The sequence below is a fragment of the Penicillium verhagenii genome (genome assembly GCF_028828195.1).
Source record: "Penicillium verhagenii strain IBT 33310 chromosome Unknown utg000010l_segment0_segment0, whole genome shotgun sequence".
In the NCBI taxonomy this organism is placed as follows: domain Eukaryota; kingdom Fungi; phylum Ascomycota; class Eurotiomycetes; order Eurotiales; family Aspergillaceae; genus Penicillium; species Penicillium verhagenii.
The window spans coordinates 765,371-785,135 of NW_026643174.1; the positions used below are offsets into that span (position 1 = coordinate 765,371).

At 46.6% G+C, this 19,765-nt stretch overlaps 6 protein-coding genes across 6 annotated transcripts; 1 reads left to right on the forward strand and 5 right to left on the reverse strand.

The window, feature by feature from the left end:
- Nucleotides 1–1,523: 1,523 nt before the first annotated feature.
- Nucleotides 1,524–2,529, reverse strand: N7466_010157 (uncharacterized protein; the record flags this gene model as incomplete). The annotated part of the gene is made up of 2 exons (XM_057169546.1): nt 1,524–2,278; nt 2,364–2,529. 2 exons carry the CDS (start codon nt 2,527–2,529, stop codon nt 1,524–1,526), a joined length of 921 nt encoding a protein of 306 aa, XP_057016937.1.
- A 7,828-nt stretch (nt 2,530–10,357) lies between these two features.
- N7466_010158 (uncharacterized protein) lies at nt 10,358–10,718 on the reverse strand (the record flags this gene model as incomplete). The annotated part of the gene is made up of 2 exons (XM_057169547.1): nt 10,358–10,420; nt 10,563–10,718. The coding sequence occupies 2 exons, from the start codon at nt 10,716–10,718 to the stop codon at nt 10,358–10,360; spliced, it is 219 nt and encodes a 72-aa protein (XP_057016938.1).
- Nucleotides 10,719–11,241: 523 nt separating this feature from the next.
- N7466_010159 (uncharacterized protein) lies at nt 11,242–11,508 on the reverse strand (the record flags this gene model as incomplete). Its single annotated transcript, XM_057169548.1, has 1 exon — nt 11,242–11,508. One exon carries the CDS (start codon nt 11,506–11,508, stop codon nt 11,242–11,244), a length of 267 nt encoding a protein of 88 aa, XP_057016939.1.
- Nucleotides 11,509–12,546: 1,038 nt separating this feature from the next.
- N7466_010160 (DNA repair ATPase SMC5) lies at nt 12,547–16,462 on the reverse strand (the record flags this gene model as incomplete). Its single annotated transcript, XM_057169549.1, has 6 exons — nt 12,547–13,677; nt 13,732–13,859; nt 13,922–13,994; nt 14,066–14,959; nt 15,011–15,919; nt 15,986–16,462. 6 exons carry the CDS (start codon nt 16,460–16,462, stop codon nt 12,547–12,549), a joined length of 3,612 nt encoding a protein of 1,203 aa, XP_057016940.1.
- Nucleotides 16,463–16,657: 195 nt separating this feature from the next.
- On the forward strand, nt 16,658–17,098 carry N7466_010161 (uncharacterized protein; the record flags this gene model as incomplete). The annotated part of the gene is made up of 2 exons (XM_057169550.1): nt 16,658–16,771; nt 16,910–17,098. 2 exons carry the CDS (start codon nt 16,658–16,660, stop codon nt 17,096–17,098), a joined length of 303 nt encoding a protein of 100 aa, XP_057016941.1.
- Nucleotides 17,099–17,659: 561 nt separating this feature from the next.
- N7466_010162 (ankyrin repeat and BTB/POZ domain protein) lies at nt 17,660–19,652 on the reverse strand (the record flags this gene model as incomplete). Its single annotated transcript, XM_057169551.1, has 2 exons — nt 17,660–19,120; nt 19,410–19,652. The coding sequence occupies 2 exons, from the start codon at nt 19,650–19,652 to the stop codon at nt 17,660–17,662; spliced, it is 1,704 nt and encodes a 567-aa protein (XP_057016942.1).
- Between the last annotated feature and the right edge of the window lie 113 nt (nt 19,653–19,765).

Genomic DNA, 19,765 nt, shown 5'->3' on the forward strand with positions numbered 1-19,765 from the left:
CCGGGCTGAGCGGCAGGATCCCGAGAATCTACTAGTAACATTGAATATGTAGGTATATGGTAATTGGACCTCATGGATTGATTGGGGTGGGATAATACTAGAACCTGGTTCCTGAGATCGCTTAAGCATACTACTAGGTATCCATCCACCACCTGGGCATAGTATGCGCACCTCACGAACAGTGCACATAGTACAGTCAACTGGCAGTACCTACTTATGAGTGTCTATGTACCATTTACAATTTACAGGGCTAGATAAGTACTAGTTTTGTAGGTACTAACCCACGACCCCAAGTCCACTTCCAATCTCAAGCTCAACCTCAAGCTCAATCTCATCTCCACCCATTACGAATACCATGCAGCTTGACAAATCCAGGGCGCCGAAAGTACCTCCGGTCCAAGCTACCCGCATGCACGCCCCAAACTTGGGGCCATGACTGATGGATTCGTCAGCACGATGGCAACTGCAGTACTTGGAAGGCAAGCAAATGTTCAAATGTTTGTCCGGGTCGTCGGAGAATTACTACTCGAATTGGCGTGTGTAGGGAGGGCCTGGGGGAAATCAAAATGTGTCAAAGACGGGTGGGTGGGAAGGTGCATTAGCGAGGTGTCGGTGATCGATCGGTTGGGTCCAGGGTTTTGATGGTCGCCGAGGCATGTTAGAGGTATCATTGGATGACTGGTGTATAGCTCTCAAGGGAGGCTTTTCTGGAATTTGGGGTGTGTTTGGTGGAGTTGTAGCTTGGGTTGAGAGTGATGAAAGAGATTTGGAGCTGGAACCGAGGCTTGTGGTGGGCACGTATACCTACCTATACGCGGAAGGGGCTTGAAAGTGTAGGTTACGTACTATGAGAAAACCCTAAATTCCAATCCTGACTAGTACAGCTAAATTGGAAGACAGGGGTATGAAGCAGAACTCCTAACATTTGAATAGATTACTAGTAAATCAAGCCTTGGAATAAGAGGATTGGAATAAAGAATTCATCATAGAATAATACATTGACTCATAATTTTGAATATTTATCTTTCGACCTCGATCATCTCGATCTCAATCATCAATCCATCTAATCCAACCCAAACCAAAGAAATATAATAAAAATCTCCAAAGAATCCAGGGTATCACGGCGACAAGCAGAGACAAAACACAGTCCCCAGTCCAACGCCAAAAGCAGATCCCACGCGCCCCCATAATATAGTGACATAGTAAATAAATGACAAAGGAAATGCAACAAAATAAATAACACAGACAAAACAAAAGAACAAAAGAGAATTTGTTCGAACCCCCGGGGTATCATGTACACTCCTCGAGCTCGTATCAAATCACCATGCAATATATCCGATCCGATCCAATGCAGTGCGATCCGTAAGAAATATGGAAAGGCAATGGTAAAGGGCTCAATGAAGCTGAAAAAGGCAAAGCAGGTTTTTGGGTTTCGTTCTTGGGTCCTTTCTTTTTTTCTTTTCTCTTTTCTTTTAAAAACCCCGTCAGGCCAAGGCATGTAACAGCATACGCTGTTACTTGCTCTATGAGACGAGAGCGGTGGGTGCAGCAGGTGCAATGGGCACGACAGGGCGGCCGGAGTGACAGCCACGCTCATGACGCTTCATATTGCTGCGTACGGAGAAGGCCTTTCCGCAGCCGGCATGTGTGCATCTGAATGGCTTCTCGCCCGTATGAGAGTGGGAGTGGATGCGCAGAGAGGAAGGACGCGAGAAGGCCTTGTGGCATGTGCGGCAGATGTAGCGATCATGGTTCTGCTGGTATGTTGTTGAGGAGGAAGGCGGGAAGTAGTGGTGGTGTTGCCAGGCCGGGGTGACGGGGGAGATGAGAGAAGGGGAGCGAGGAGCAGAAGCTTGCTGGGGTTGGTGGTGGTGGTGGTGGGCCTGGACCTGGGGAGCGGGCTGTTGAGAGTGGGAGCGGGAGTGGGAGGGTTGTGATTGCTGGGGCATCTGTGGTGCGGAGATCGGGGTGGCGGGTTGGAAGGTTGAGGCGGTTGGTGGGCGGGAGAAGTAAACTGGGGCTTGAGCGTCGATGGGTGAAGAGTAGGAGAAGACGCTTGGAGCTGGGGAGGCGTAGGGACCGCTGTGGGAGAGTGGTGCGGAGCCGGTGCTCGAGACGGATGAGCGGTGGGGGTGGTGGGTTGGCTTTGTGCTCATTTCTGGGGAGCGAGTATAGCCTGCTCCGGAGCCGGGGCGGAGAGGAGGAGTAGGTGGGAGGTGGATGGTGTCGTAGTGGACATCACGATCCCGAGAGAGAGATGGGCTCATACGTTGACGCTCTAGAAGTCATGTTAGTTATGAATGGTTTTTTTTTTCTAGATTAGATCTAAGAAAGATCTTGTCATAGATGTAAGATGAACTCACTAGCTGCGTGCTGACCATCGGCACCTTCCAACAGACTGGAGATGGAAGGTAGCGAACACTTGACCTGTTCCTCGACCGGCGGGGAAGGAGGCGCTTGCAAGGAACGCTTGTGGTAGGTGGTGGTATATGGCTTAGGAGCGCCAGTGAGAAGATTGGCGAGATCCATGATGGATGGATTGTATATATCTCGGGGAAGGGGAGAGAGAGATATGGTATTTTTGGTTTTGGATGGAAGAGATATGGAACTAGAAGTATGGGGGACACGAGGGTTTATAGTCAGAACTCGCGTGGATGATCGACGATGCCGAGGGGGGGGATAAATGCGAGCAAAGCAAATTAGCCCAGGGTGGGTTTCTTGATTGAATCTCGTACAAAAAGGTGAGACAGTCCGTTCCAAAGCTTAATTTAATTAATATTATAATTATATTCCAAAAGGAAAGTCGAGAAAAAAAAAAAGAAAATGATATTTCGGAGATTAACCCTGCAGTGGGGAAAACATGACGATGCGCCCACGCGAACAAGAACAAAAAGAACCAAAAAAGACCCCAAAGACCCAAAAGGCCCAAAAGGATCAAGAAAAAAGAAAAAAGCAAAAAAAGTCAAAAAGAGTCGACTCCACATGGCATTAGCGACCCAATCAAGGAACAGGGATGTGCCTAGCGTTCGGGAAGACTTGAGCGCTAGTCCTGATATGGGAGGCCGGAAAGTCCCCGTTGGTTGTATGGCCTCGGTTACTAGTGCAGATCCTGGCTTACCTGTCACATACAGACGAGCCCCATAAACGGCTGATCGCTCGATCTTTTGCTTTTTACGCGTATTCGATTTCGTATGGAGATGAGTTTACACCAAGACTAAATATGTATATTTAATTAATTTCAGCAATACATATTGATGAAGATAATGGGACTGGAGTCAAGTCAGAGAGTACTCCGTGCTTGTCCTCCGTTATATCCATCTCACAGGTAAGGGGCGGCCCCGGATTCATGTCGCGTGGAAGGTGGAAGGCCAAAAGGGAAGGTCATAATAGGACCCGCATTACGCTAAGCCCAAAACGTACAAACCTCCGTTGGGGCCAGACATAAGATAAATGCAAGAATAAATGAATGAAAAAGAAAAAAGAAAAAAGAAAAATACCCAAAATAATCAAATGACGGCGGTGGCGGCTCTAAGCGCTCGGGACCGCTGCCTCGCTTACACAAACCTTACAATTGATCGTCGAAAAGCATATGCATTTGGTTATTGGTTTTACCTCTGGCCTTTCTTTTTGGGATTTAATTTTTTCTTTATTTTTGCTTTTTGGATTTCACATTTTCAAACGTTGGGTATACGGGGAATGACAGTGCTTTTTTTCCCTTGCCCTTTTTTTTTAGTAAAGATCCACTGTGATACGTAGTTGATAGTTGAAATACAAGTTTGTACTCAATAATTCAGATGAAAAAAATGGAGAAAGGAAAATCTTCCAGGGCTCCGCATTAACGAGTTCAGAAGGTGCCAACACCATCAGCGATGGTCGATCGCAGGGTCTCCTGAAGATCCCGGTAAGTCCTTAGTCAGCGCATAGAAACGATCTGATCGTCGTTCTGGAACGGGGCCGTTGCTCAGGGCCCGTGCACGGCTTCTGCACAGGCGCGATCGGGGATTGGCCGTTTAAGTCATGGATCCTCCGTTCCGACCTCGTGGAAGCGAGGGCTCCACTCTTGCCTCTTTGGCTCCTGAGTCCCTCCAGGATCGCCTGCTCCGTGCGGCCGTTTACTTGTTTAGGGGGAATCTGAGAGAGAGGGGAGAGGGGCGTGAGGAGAGGGGGGGGAAGTAAGGGGAGAGTTTCATCACCCTCTTTTTTTTTTTTCCCCTCAAAATCCAATTTATACCTGCTTTGTCTCCCAACTTCCCTGTCCGATATTTTTTGGTATTGTGTTACTAAGTCCTTCGTAAGCATGCCCTTTTTTGAGCTTCTTGGTCGGAAGGATCCCGACATAAGTAGTAGGTACTCAAGTTTCAAGGATATTCCAATAGTCGTGCTCATTAAGGGGAAAGGTTTCTCCAATATTGACCTCGTACTCCCCCGTACCTCACTAAGATCAATCTAGACATATGCCGATGCACCCCCCAACCCAACCCAAAGTGACCGTCACCGCCGTCACCAAGAGATTCGAGGAAAATAGAAAAAAAAAAAAATATATATATATATATATATATATATTAACTTAATAAAATAAAACACACGAAATGTCCCAAAAGGGGTTCACAAGGACCAAAAGGCTCGAGCGTGATCCACGGCGATCCTCCTGATCGGCCCTTTTCGAGAACAAGTAACAATCCTTTCCCCACCCATTGACCGCACACGGCACTTCATCTCGGGATCGACTAGTCTCTCGAATCCCGGCGTTAGTATTCCGGCCGGCTTGATTGGCGTTCCCTCAAATGCTGCGGCTCGAGATGGAAGGGGCTGGCTCTCCGTTGCTAGCCTTTTTTTTCTTGATGCTCTTCATTTCCACACAAACCCAAAATCTCCAGTCTATGGTACTTGGGACTTGGGTCTTCCCGACAGAGTGGCTCCCAGAACAGAATGACGACGTAATTTGGAGGTTTATACCAGGGATTTACAGTAGGTAAGTTTTTTTTTTATATTTTTTTTTTCTCAGGTTTATGTTTCTTTGAAACTCTGTCGACAAGACATTCCTCTCCAGGACAGAAACCTAATTTGCGGTAAAAGTGTGGCCCGGTTGATGCCTGAGGTGAGATTGCTACACCTTAAGTTATGTAATCCTATACCCACATTCTTTTTTTTTGTCTTTTTCTTCTATTTGGTCGCTATTTTTTCTCTTTATTGGAGACTTGAACTATTCGCATCGACTATGAAAATCTACTAGGAACCCGGCAATGCAGATTAGTGAAATCAGCCGATCTGACGTAGATCCCAGATCCTCGTGGAACTAATTCTCTCCCTTTACTTGTTTGATTTTATTTTATTGTTATTTTTTGATTTTCCCCTTCGTAATTCAACCCGTCGCGTACTAGTACCCTTTAAGCCATTTTCCCGGGTCGCGGTGATCGATCGGGGATCATCCCGGCCCATGCGTGGCCCCATGGCCACGCGAGAAATGTGTCTCACCCCTTTTTTCCCTGGGAAATCTACAACCTCCAGCGCGGATAGGTCGGTATCATCTCATATCACATGTGGGGCAAATTAGGGATGGATTTTTTACATGTCCAAACCACGCGGTTGGCAAACACATGGCACTTGCATGATACATGTGCATCTGACCTGGAGCTGCAAGATGGAATGAATGAACAAGAAAGAAACAATGCGATCGGAGGCAAGACAAAAAAAGAAAGAAAAATTAGTAAAATTATCATGTTCAAAGACCTCACGGATACGGAAACCAAAGTATAGAGATGTTCCCCACGATCTGCATGGGGCTGGGCCCTGGGACCTTGAACCATCTTGGGAAGGTGGAAAACTAGTGCTTCACTTCGGCAGGTCTAATGTCCGGAATCCGTGGAAATCCCGTAAATCCTGGACCTGAACTACGGACCGTGAATGTCCCCTTCCATAGTTCCAGAGTTTCAGAGTTCCAGAATTCCAGAATCCCATCAAATCCCGTTTTTCATTAATTTAGATTAACTGTGGAATTAGTAATCCAGACTAAGATGAAAAAGCGAGAAAGAAAAAAAAAAAAAGAAAAAAAAGAAAAAAAAGAAAAACAACAGACAAATAACAGAATTCAATCAATATTAATCAACACTAATACTGGTTAAATCACGATCCTATACAACAACAGTATAAACTCCGTACACATCATTGAATAGACTCTCACTAACTCATCCATCAATTTCTATAATCGTCGCAAGAGGATCACTAACCCCGGATCGCGATCCCTCTTCCATCTCAACAGCCGCAACTATCGAAATCCAATCTAATCATAGCACAGAACTTGGTCCGTGGTATGCACAATCCATCCCATATTCCCAATCTTGGAAATTGCCCAGCTTTCCCTTTACTCCAAGACCCTCTTCACACGTGGAAATGAGTCCCCTTGACGTGTCCAACTGACGTGGAAGCGGACCTGTCATTCTGCGTCTAACCTCCTTCCTGATCCGGCTGATCGCCCCGCGGTGGATCATCCAGGCAACTGCTGGCCATAGCTCCATTCGGGCAGTGTCTCCGGTAGGCAAATTTCTAAGGATTATGGTATTACTTAATACTTAATTTGGGGAAAATTGATTTTATTTTGAATATTTCTTTTTTTCGAGAAAAATACATTTAAATTATTTCTTTTTTGGGGGCCTTGCTTCTTTTTTTATACGGTGATCTGCATAATTCTCGCTATTAAACATCCTTAGAAAGCATCGGTCAACGGCGGACATCCCGCACAACTCACCTCTACACACCTCCAAACCGTGCGCATATTCCGTGCGGATACTCCGTGATCGTATGCCGTATTCGTATAGCCCCTGACGAACCGTGGAAGACACGGCAAAATAGGTTAGAAAAGGCAAAGGCAAAATATACAAGGCAAATTCGATATTCGAATATTTTCCAACGTCAATATTGAAAGTTCCTGTGATCTTCATTGTCAACGTAAAAGGGTAAAATCAAGTCATGACCCAAACGCATGCAAGCAGATGCACAAATCTAAAATTATCAAGCGCCCGTATAGAATACGCAACGTGACAAAAGCAAAGCAAAAGCAAAAGCAAAAGGAAAAGCAAAAAAAATAAAAAATAAAAAATTACCAAAAAGCATCTGTCTGATTCGAGTACATAGATCGTACATACATACACACTCACTGGCGGCACTGGTACGGAGTACGGCACAGCTTGGAAATCAAATAGGGAAAGTAGTCAGTGCTTCATCACCCAGGCCCATCACCTAACCTCCTTCATAATCACCGTAGATTGGTTATACACATAAAAAAAAGTACTCCGTCCAACTCGGAACCCCTGAGATCGACAGACGATCACACCAAGATCTATCGGAGAAACCGACTGAAATGTGTCAGCAGTGCTGAAACACGACCTGTTCGTCACGGCCAGGATCGACCCTCGGTCCCAAGCCCCAAGTATGTACTCCGTAAGCCAGGATCTTAGCGATATCGAACTATTCCCAAACAGGCATAAACCCCGTCTGCCGATCGGCCGGGCATTCTCATTTAGGTTTTTCTGAGGGGTTTCTTTTTTATTCATTTTTCGTATTTTTTTTTCTTGATTTTCTTTATTATCCTCCTCCCTGGTTTCCTTTTATCTAGGGGCGGGGGAGGCGGGTATTCTACTCCATTTGCAGTAACTGATTCGGGAGGTGAGGGGGGATTTCCGTTCGTTTTGCCTCAATCCTTTTTTTTTTTTTTTCTTTCTCTTTTTTAAAATTCAATTGGTGACATTATTGGCTGTTTCGGCATTTGTTCCAAGGTTCTTCGACTGGGCCGATGACTATCCGGCTGTACTTCCCAGATTGCTTTCTGAGCCTCTACAGCTATATGTACTAGTGTGTACATGTAGACGCTACCTCACATTTCACGAGCCCACCAATCATGTCTCCACAGTGATCTCTCCGAAATGAACTACATACATGTAGATGCCTCGGATGCGGAATGTGGGTGCTGCGTTGGATTGGCTTGGGCTTTTCTGATAATCTCTCATCTGACCGTAGATCATGATCATGATCCTGATCCTGTAAGTAGCTGGAAGTGTTACGAGTCCTACAACTGATGCACATGTACACGGTACATGTACAGAGGCACATGATTTGCAGAGGTTAGATCTTTGTCCTTGATATTTTTGGGGTCTGGGAATTCCGAGCTGCAGTTCCGAGCTTAGCGGTGGATTCATCTTACTTCTTTTTTCTTTGTCTGGGAGAACATTCATTCGTATACTTTGCGTATCACTTCTATGTACATCATCGTGCTTCCTGGAGGTGCACATCACAAGTAAAATTCAAAATTCCAATCAACGGGTCTATCGACCCAGTTTTGAGTTTCTTTCTATTTTTCCCCTTCGCATCCGAGTTCTACTGTATACATGCTTTGTATCTTTTTCTTTTTCTTTTTTCTCAACTAGTAGCCTCCTGCCTAAACTGGGTCTTTGTCCCATCACTCTCCCATAGACATGCCAATCACTGTCATGTTGGTAAGCATTACTATATCCTGCATGAGTCGCGCTCCAAATTGATATCGTTTTCGAACACTCCTCCGCACACCCCAAGGACATAGTTCCGTAAACGGCGTAGTCCGCTCCAAGAAACACACTTCATCTTCCCAGTAGTCCGGGCTGGCGTCATCTACGTGCAGGTCAGCGAGGGGCCCCGTGTGTTAGTTGATTGACCCTCTGACCTAGTACATTCGTACTTTTACACAAAGTACGTGTTGTATTTACCCCCCACCCCTAATTAGTAACTAGCTACTTGGTAAATTATTGATTATTGATTATTATTTCCCCCCGAACTAGTCCTGTACGAGTCCAGCCCAGACCGGCGATCGTTTCAGACCCTGATGCGATGCGGGTGATCGGGAGGGGATAACGGAGGTCCCATGTGCAGGATAGGAGGTGTGGGAGACGTGGCACTGGCGTACTTGCACCACGCACTAGAGGGAGATCCTGGATGATCGACTGAGGATTGATTCGAGGAGAGTTGTCCGGGAATGAATTTTTCCCATCGACAGGGTTTTGTATGGTGTAGCTCGTAAACAAAGTTTTGGAGTGGAATTGCCCCAGAATTTCGATTTTGAGGGATTTGATTCGGATTGTTGATGTACTATGGCCATACAAGGAATCTGGGGCAGGGGGATTTCTAAATGTTTTTGATTTTCTTTTTTACATTTTTTTATGTTGCTTTTTGGGTGCATCTCTACATAGTACTACATATTATGAATCGTGATGGAGACTGTGTAGATCATCCCACGGTTGCATCGGTTGACCCCCATGCTTGCGCAAGACAACAGCAATAATAAAATAAGTAAAAATATAATATAATATAACATTGCTATTTAAAGATCAATCAAAAAGAAAAATGCAAGAAAAAGAAAACAAACACCGCGTGCTCGCTTCCAACGGAGGATTAAAAAGCAATGTGATGTGATGTACTCGTAACCCCCTTGAGCGCCCTTTCCACGTTGTCAAGCACATGTGCATCGAGACAGGCTGAAATCCAACTTTAAATGCACGGTTTCGACCAAAAATGGTACCTAAGTGACACAAACATGGGGTTACATACATTGAACCCCATCCTTCTACCTAAGCGAAGTCGAACCCGACTCTTTCATTGGGCATTGTAATATGGCCGACCAGATCTGAATTTCCAACTTCCAACCCGTTTCCCCCGTCCGTGACCGAGATTTGGTGTGACACGGGGATCGGTCGGAAAGGGAATACATAGAATAAAATGACTTTTCAAAATTCAATTCGAGGTTCGAGTTACACCAGGTTCCAGGGGTTACCGTGTTGTTCCTAGGTTAGGTACTCTTAGGGCAGGAATCGACGTTGTTTCTACAGTAGCGGGATGCATGTGGAAATATATCTCCGAATACCCCAAGACATAACATTGAAAAAACATAAATTGTTTTTCCAATTTGAATAGTTAGTAATATCAATTTGAATAGAATTCGGCGATTAAGATTGAAATTGAGCTTGAACTTGAAACGTTCCAAGGTGGATAACATTGAATGATTTTCCAGACTAAACTTCGTTGGGTGCGAAATGCGATGTTGCTCAAACTTACTTTGCACTTTTCCAGCGATGTTTTGAAATGTTCACTGCGCCTTTTCTTTTTATCTTTTAGTCCTTTCGGTATTCTCTAGCTCTTTCTTGGCTGATGTGCCCGTACTGTAATCTTGATTTTGATCTTGACCTTGGCCCTGTTATAATCTGTACAGCACCAACCACCACCAGCACACCGCAAAGTAACAAAAGACGCGGTCCGTGCAAAGCTCCATGCTTGTAATTCTCTCCATTGGGGGCGAACGGGGAGGCAAATGGCGGAACGGACGAATCAGCGTCCGTCATGGGCGAACGTCGGTTGTTCCAAGCGCCCGCAGATCCCGCCTCCACTCCGCACCCGGTAACTGTAAGAGTCTACTGTAAGACTAGGGGGTTTTATCTAGCTGCCACAAGTAGATTTAATTTAGTTTAGTTTAGTTTAGTTTATTGTTTTTATGTGGGCATTTTTCTTTTTGGTCCGGCTCCGAGTCATTGGGGAATACTAACCAGTTCCAAACCCGAGGTCCCGGACAGCAGTGAAGGCGTGGAGGCGTAGAGACTAGGGTTTAACTTGAACGTTGGAACAGCGCCACGGATTACCGTCCGCGCGTCATGGGCTGACTTCTGTGGTTGGGTTTTGGAAGCGACTATTTTTGCATGCATTTTCTAGGTTTATACTGGATACCTCTTTTTTTTTTCTTTCTTTTCTTTCTAGTAAATCTGCGTCATATAACCTGCAAACCATAAAAAGTAGAGTTAAACCTTGCCAAATAATAGCTATAGGTCTAGAATATACATCAAGCGGTGAACTGGACCAGGCAAGTAAAAGCGTTTATCAAAAGCAAAAAAAAACACACCAGGTTCCAAAGGTTCCAAAGATTGAACTTTTTTATTTTTATTTTTCTTCTTTTTGACTTTGGGTGGGAGCTTAGCTTTTCCTCAACGCAAGTCAAAGCGTCTACATCTAGTCCCATGCGCAATTCTCAGAATGCAACGTATATGTGCATATAATCTGTTCAAGTTTTAAGGCCAAAGCAAAATGCCTGCATGTACACTTCCAAGGTAAAAATCCAAGTCAGAGAATCCTGACTGGGCTGGGGCTGGCAGGATCGACCATGCGGGATCGTGGAATATCGAACCAATCAACTTTCCCTCTCCGCCAACCGCAGATGAGGCGCAGTGTCGATCAGCCTTGTACATCGGCTGCAGGTTGTAACGCAGATATAGGTGTATGCGCCCGGATGGGGTTGTGTGCATGAGGAGCTACGCCACACCCAGTGAGAGGCCGGCGGAGGGTGACCGGTGAGGGGTTGGAGGGACAAAGCCCGCCACAGACATGGGTATTTAGAGTTGGCCGTAGCGAGGGGATGCCCAACGTCGACGATTGGCAAGCAAAACCTCCGAAGATGGAGCCTGTGATCTGCGACGGAAACGCCCGGTGGTCGATCTGCATGACAACTGCAATGTGGTCTGCGCCTTTCATTAATCAATCATATTTTACTGGGGGCTGTTTTCTCCCCCATTATTCGTGCTGACGAGGGGGTTCTGTGGTCAGCAAAAGAGGTAAGGGAGAGCGATACCGATATCTCTCTTTTTTTTTTTTTTTTTTTTTTTTTTGTTGTAGGTCTTTGTCTTGTATGGAGTAGCGCCTTTCGATCTGTAATAGTAGATGACTCTTGCTTTGTTCCCTTTAACCCCTCTCTTTTTGTTCCATCAGAACATGGATGTGAATCCTCACTGAAGAACTAAGCCTTGAAGTTTTCCATCGGAAGCCACCGACGGTAAATTGGCGACCCCATTTTCAGCCTGATCGACAATCAAAATGTTCAGTAATGTAACACCTGACCTGCAGCCTCGTCGTACCCCCGATCCACTTCATCCCCGGGTATCTTGTTTGTACGCGGTTGCTAATTTCGGTTCGCGCATCTTCAACTACCGAAGGGGAAGAGCAGGGGCACAGAGACCAGGGGGGGGGCTGGTCCATGGGAATGAATCAATGATACAAGTTAGAAGAGTGGGCACAGACACGGCATGTCCGATCATGCATGGAGCCCAGTGAATCAAGTCTTTCGCGGTGGAGACTCTACTTTTTCGTACTCCACTTTGACGATACCTACTTGGGCAGGTCATTGATTGCTCGTGGAGGTCTCTTTACAACATGGCAACTGTTAACATATATGTACAATGTATACAAGGATAGTTTCAAAGTAAATGTAATGCTACCGATAGGTAGCAAAAATGGAGAACTGATATGATCATGCTTGTACTTTCCCCACTCCCCCACCCCAAACTTGAACTATGTATTTCAACCAGGTTTGATTCCCATCATCGTGGAAACAAGGAATGAAGGAAGACAAAAACAAAACATGGGAAAAATATGAAAAAAAAAAAACTGGAAAAGGTATCTTAATCTTAAGTCATTATTGTGTTGTAATTTTTGAAAATCAAAACCGGAAAGATCAGTCATGGAGGGAAAGTGAAAAAAAATCCCTCAGGCATAGACATTGACCCGATTCTGACTCTCAAGGGCCGAAGGGTTGGCCGTGCCATTGGGCCGTCCACCTCTGGCAACGAGATCCTTCATTTTGCTGATTGCCTTGGTGAAGTCGACACCGTGATCTTCAGGCATATGCTCGCCACTGTAGATGCAGAGTACTCTCATGCCAGGCTTGTAGGTCAATCCACTAAGAAGTTTCGGTGTGATCAAGAAGTATTGTCCACCTCCACCACCGCCGACAATATTACCATCCTCGTCGGTCTCTTCCTCGTTCGGTGCACAGGCAATGTCCACCAAGCGACCGTGGACCATGCGCTCATTCCTGGGGTCCATACCCTGGTTGATCTCGTCAACCACGCGGAAAGGTGATGCCGAGAGTGATTGAAGCGCCATTAGATAGAAAATGGTGCTCACAGCTCGCTCGCCACCGGATTGACGATGGGCATTCAGAAGGGACAGGCTTTCATTCTGACGGAACTTCACCCAGATTTGAATGCACCATTGATCGAACTCGCTGCCGCCACGCTCACCATTCACGCTCTCGGCTTCAACTTTGTCCAAGCAGACCTGTCCAGCACAACCGATGCGCTGGAATGAGTCTGAAAAGGCGTCGCTGATCTTGCTAATGAGCGTATCGAGCTTAGGCTCCCAGCTTTCGCGAACCTCATCGATACTCACTTGGATCTTATCCAAGTCGGCCTGGAAAACATCAAGTTTGATGCGTAATTGCTCGATCTGTCGTTCACGCTTTTCAAACTCCTCAATCATGTTGGCACTGCCGCCCTGGGTCAACTCCAAATGGGCTTTTTCGGAGTCCAGGTCGGCATTGAATTTATCCATGTTGTAATCTTCCGGGGCTAGCATCTCGATGATATCTGGACCTCCCGGTCTCTGAGCCATTTCCGTTGAAACTTTCTTTGCCGTCCTCTTCAATCTATGGCCCTTTTCTCGTGCTTCACTGTACCGCTTTTCCATCTTTTGGTTGTCTATGGCTTTTACTTCGAGCATCTTTCCATACTGGTGGTGGCGATTGCGGAGATTCTGAAGATCGGAAACAGCCTCTAGATGTCGAACTTCAACTTGAACGAGCTCCTCGTAAGCTTTGTGAAGCTCCTCAACAGCACTCTGTAGTGTAACATATTAGCACAGAAAGCCACCGCAATAGACGGCAGTACTTACGGCATATTCAACAGCAGCCTCGGCCCTCTGGATGGCGATCTGATCTTGCTGGTTACGAATGTCGGCAATACGCTCTTTCATACTCTCAAACGCAGATTTAAGGTGTGCCATTTTCGCCTCTTGCGCAGCTGAAGGAGAGTTAGTGCATGGGTCCCTGCGAACATAAAATAGATCAAGAGAGGGATCATACCCAGTTTGTCAGGGATTGCGCGGAAGTTCGTGTATTCGGTCTGCTTTTTGGCTTTTTCTTTCTCGAGGGTAACCTATACACAATTATTAATATGTGGACAGGAGGTCAACAAGCATAGGGTGGGGGGAGGGGGATTTCGAATACCATTTCTTCCTTAAGCTGATCCCTTTCTTTTCCCAGCGCTTCTAGCTGTTCTTTTTGTCCCTCCATTTGCTTCTTGATATCATCTTTCTCAGCTGTCCATTGCACAATATTATCCTGGTGTTGTTGTTTGATGGCCGCATCCACAGGCTGAGAAGTCCATGCCTTCGCAGGCTTTACCTCGCGCACGCGAGTTGAAGAAGCTCCGGGGCCGTACTCTCGACGCCGTGAGACATTATAGGTCTGTCTTCCAGAAACCCAGGAATTGATGTCTTGATGGTTTACAAGCTCAGAGTAGGCTTGGTCAGTAATATCTTTCAAAGAGACGGGTGTCCTGTGGAGACCATTTTCATGACAAAGCATAGCAACAACTGGGTCAGGGCCCTGTAGAAAGTCTTTTACGAACCCCTCAAATCCAAGCCTTTTGATATGATCATGAGGAACCGGAGCTTGTAGACTGTCAAGCGACACTGTGATAGTCTTTATAGAGATATCGGAAAGTTTCAAATCTCCATTGAGGGCTCTTTGTAGCGTACGGAAATCGCTTCGGCTTTGCGTTGTAAACGCCATCAAGTCGGTTCTTTGTAGCATCGACTCAACGGCGTTAGCATACCGAGGGTCCGCGACAGAACAAGTCACAATGGGGGGTCCGAAAACTTCATTCTCGAATTTGTTCTGATTGTCGCGGAGCCAGAGGTAGGCCTTGTGGCTGTCTCTAGACAATTGCGCTAGCTTGTTTTCTTGTTGGCCAATCTGTGAATCTAGCCTAGCAAGCTGCTGCTTTTCTGTTGCTATGGAGCGCTCCAGGTGGCCGAACTTTGCTGCTAGGGGCTGTTTGCTGGTTTGGATTTCTGTGGCCTTCATCTCAATTCCTCGAATTTCGAGCCTTGTTGCATGCTGTTGAAAGCATTAGTCCTGGTTCTTCTGCGTTTCTTCTTTGTAACTTACTATTTTCTCGTTAAACACCTGAGGATCGAACTCCACTTCGTCCATTTGCTGGCGTTTCAATTTGCTGATTGACTGCGTCAACGCACCGGCTTCATCTTTGTGCTTTTTGCCAGATTTTTTCTCGGCATCAATTTTGTCCACGCATTCCTTGATCGAGAGATCTAGTGCCTCCATCCTATCCGAGCGTTTTTTAGCCAATGTGGCTAGATGTTGTACATGTTTTTCGCGGTAGTCTTTCACATCGCTGACTTTATCCTTGTATGCCACTTTGGAATTGACCGCCTCCAGCGCGGGTGCAAGATCACGTTTTAGTTGGGCATATTCCTGGTCGCTTTTATTCTTCTGTTGTTTCAGCTCTTGAAATTCTATGAAGAAGTCCTTGTATTCGACAAGGGGGCGCGAGAATTCCAAATTGTCGATCTTTGTTTGAATCTCGACTCTCTGTCGCATTCTCTCCACATCTGGTCTCTGCGCCTCCTGTCGCTGTTCAAGATTCAACAGCATATCTTTGTTACCGCGGTTGTTCAATTCGATCTCCTTCTGCGCATTTCGGAGATCCTTCAAGGCGTTATGCTGCAGAAGCATTTCTTGGCCAGCGGCTGCTTCTTGGGTGGATTCAAGAAGCTTGATGGGGGTAAGAGCAGCGAAGTCGGCAACCTTGTCTTGAGGCAGGAACTGGCACAGATTATCGACTTGAATAGCGAAATCCCGTGCTTTTTTCAAGACAGCATCTTTCGAAACGGCTTGCCCGTTCAGTGTGAACGTACTCTTATTGCCATCCCGCTTGATGGTGCGGGTAATCACAGGATTCCGAGTGTCGTTTGGGCGTTTTGCGAGTTCAATCTCGATCTTTGCTTCTCGAGAGCCATGCTTGACAAATTCACCCAAATCTTTGGCGCGTCCGAGTTGCTGTGGAAGAAGAGAAAAATTAATATCAGTATAATCAAGATTATTGCCCGAGTCTAGATCTCATACCTGAGGTCCCCATCCAAGTCCAAGACATATGGCGCAAACCAAAGTACTCTTGCCAGTTCCATTTGGCCCGATCACCATATTGAGCTTGGGGCCAGGGTGAAACTCCGCGGAGGTGTAGGTGACAAAGTTGGTCATCTTTATGCGCACGATTGCGCCAGGCTTGTAGCCGTCAGGTCCAAATCCCGGGTATGCTCTCAGTGGCCTCTGAGGTGGTGGTGGCATCGGTTCTTCGGGTTCCTCGGCTGAATCGCTTTCTCCTTCTTCCTCTTCCTCTTCCTCTCCCTCTTCTTCGCCTTCATCGTCATCATCATCATCATCATCACTTGCAGACCCATCTTCATCGGGAGTTTCAGCTTCCTGAGCGGGGTTCAGGCGAGGACGTTTAGGGCTGACTTGCTCAGAGGCATCCGATTCAACATCACTACCCGCACTTTCGCTTTGATTCCGGCGACGGGGGATTGAGCTGCCGGACGACATGGTTGACGTGGATGGTGGGGGGTAAATCCATCAAAGTGGAACGTGAAACCTTGATAAGGAGAGAGCGGGAAACGCGACGCGTCTTTGATAACTTTCAATAGCTATCCTGTTTAGGAAGGCGGTCAGGCAACCCCGGACATTTCTTTGTCAAACAGTTTCTTTGATTGTCACCTCAATCTTGACGCTTTCTAGAAGATGCCGTCGCCTCAAAATATACGTCGAGCGGTCTTAGCTGCTGCTGTGACTTCTGTTACTATTGCAGGAACTTTGTATGGGGCTGGCATAAAGACCAACGAGGAGATTGTTGAGGTGAGTAATCATTCATTCATAAGCTTGAACCAAGGAGCATGAATGTGATTCTAAGAGGAGAGGGGATGTCTTTTTTTTGGCTGTCTATCTGACGTCTTACATAATTGTGGCTAATTTTGGATTCCCTTTGTATCATAGAATACCAAAAAACGCCAAGAAGCGACTTTTGATGAGCAAATGATAGCTCTCCAAGGCATGCGGTCGAATCTGACAGCACGGAGAGGGATGATCGAAACTCAAATTCGAGACTTGGACACCAGAATCCAAGAAAAGAAACAAAGAAGCACAGACAGCAGCGACAAAGAACGTCCGCAGGAAGGCCGTTGATTAGGCTGTTGACGCCTCCAGACCATTCCCTTCCGCCAAACATGATCTCCCCTCTTCTGAATCGATCTTGGGCCCTTCCTTGCCTTGGAGGGCGGCTTTCCGGCCAATGAAACCTTTACGTTGGACCCCAATACTGATTGTGGACACCGCATACTTCTATCAGTATTCCGGAATGTGAAGTTCGCGAGCCCACGTGAATCGTCTTGCCATCAACTAAGTCATCGTCACCCATATCTCAGGGTCGTATAGCCAGATACACAAGCACCGCCGACAGCCAAGGTCCTGCCATTGTGCATAAGTTGTGGATTGCAACCCGGGAGTTTCCGTTTGGCCATACCAGTGGCAAGAACAGCTTCTTGCAATGTTGAGTACATTATGTTGATAACATGGACTCCGACTGATATGTATTTCTAGTTTCTGTTTCCCCAGTGTATATAAATGTATAAATGATATGTAAATATGTCCAATCTTCATTTTCATATGTTCATGATGGCTCTGCCTGGAACCTTGGCACTTAACTTTGAAGACAGTCTCCGTCTGCCGAGGCGCAAGATCGGGTGTCTAAGCTTCGAGGTTCAAAGTCTCCAGGACAGCATCTAGCTTCTCCATCAAGATGTCATAGTTCATTGCATCTTCATCAAATTCGTCCTCGACAAGCACTCCATCTAAAGTGCGAATTTCACGGTTATTTTCGGCTGGCTCATGTTGCTTGCTTTCTTCCCTTGCGATGACTTGGGCTTTCGACACATCTAGAGCTTCAATACCATCTGCAAGCTTGTCACCATCCTCGGCTTGCCCTGTTACATCGCCATCCACGGGTTTCGGCTGCTCATCCATCATCTCGTCAAGGCCAGCATCATTAAACCTTAAACGGAAACGCTCATTGAGGTAGAATCGAATATCATCCAGCAACTCGATAGAGTCAGTCTCTTGTCGTGCCTTGATGCGCGATGCTGACTCCGCGATCAGTTCCGCAAATTCGGGTGTGTCGATATGGGCCTCTAATCGATATGCCAGGAATCGGCCAACAAATTCCTCCAAGCGTTGTACACGAGTCAACCAGGCAGCACGCATGATGGCATAAATATCGATATCATCATCATCTTGGCCCCGAGTCTTGGCAGCTTCGGCCTGAGACATGCCGCCACTGCCCAAAGTGCTAATTACAACGGCAGCCTTGGTCTTCAATTTCTCGATAAAAAGCATGTCGGCGGCGAAGAGGACGTCAACTGCAACCTCTAATGGAAAATCAGCGCGCTCGGTGTAGAGGAATGTGAGGATAATTTCCAATACGTCAGGTGCGCAGTCGACGCTGATAATGTGCAGATGCTCTGTGACCTGAGCTTCGCGGAACGAGGACGAAAACATGGTTTGGAAGAATTCGGAACGAAGGAGCATTGCTCGGTGGCATGGGAATAAGGTCGATTTTGGAGATTGACCATCTGCGACCTCGTCCGGAAGGTCATCTGCTTGTAGCAGGACATCCGCATAAATTGCGTTGCTTCGATCCCACTTCACCTTGTTGACTTTCGATGTCTCAATAACAATCTTGTTGCCGAGAACGTTGGTGCGGAACCATCCTTCCAATTGATCTCGGCCCTTCGCAAGCTCTATCGTCCTTCGCTGTCTGGCCATTCTCCTGTCCCCGCTGTCCAGAATACTGTCCATGAGACTGTGAATTTCCAAGTGGCTAGAGATCTTATCGATCGCCGCAAAAACTTCGGATTCGGTGAACCCGGTACCTGGCCCACTCCGAAGCTCACGAGGAGGCTCTCCCAGATATAGATATCTGATTGCTGCAGTGAAAGCATCGGGTGAAATACTGCTGGGGAGCTTCCAAGTTGTCGACTCCGGGGCGGCTGCAAGTTTACCATGGAAATATGGAGACCGCGCAGCTAAAATGAACTTATGCAGGTGGACTGAGTCGTCCGAAGCGGTCACCATAATATCCGATGTCAGCGGTGTAGGCCGAGTAAGGAGCGATGTTATATGGGCTGCAAGAGGTTGTAATGGATCGGTTGACTTTGAATAGTCGTATTCAAGTAGAAGGTTTCGTATACGGTCATTGAGGGCATTATACAGACATCTATGATCACAATACAGGCATTAGCTGATGTAACTCTTCCAAGGTCTGGGACTCAAGATACCTCTCTCCTTGAAAAGTATCTCGCTCGCACAGGGAACCTGATTCCAGCAACAATCGTGCAACTTCATAGTGCCCACAAAGGCTGGCCTGGCCCCGGGATCTTTGTTTTAGTTACTGGACTTTCAATGAAATTACTATATACTTTGGGCATTCTTCTAGACTCACCAAGATCAAAGGAGTGTAGTCGTAAGCATCGCGGGCATTAACATTGACTCCCTCGGTAATTTTCTCCTGGCAGACTTTCAGATCGCCCTTGCGGCAAGCACTGCACAGTTCCCGGAAGGGCTCACTGAGGTCTAGTGGGTTATCATCCTTGATAGTGCCTTCCTTGATAAGCAATTTTTCATTTCCCAAGCTAATCTCCAGCTGGTCTTTGCGCAGGATTGTTCGCTCTGCCGTTTCCGCCATTTTCCCAAACCACCCAATGGAGCTTGTTCACTGGAAATGAGAGAGACTCTGGGAGAGTGGGATGCGGGACCAAAAGCCCGAGAGCTTATCGATAAGAGTAGTCACCTGATGTG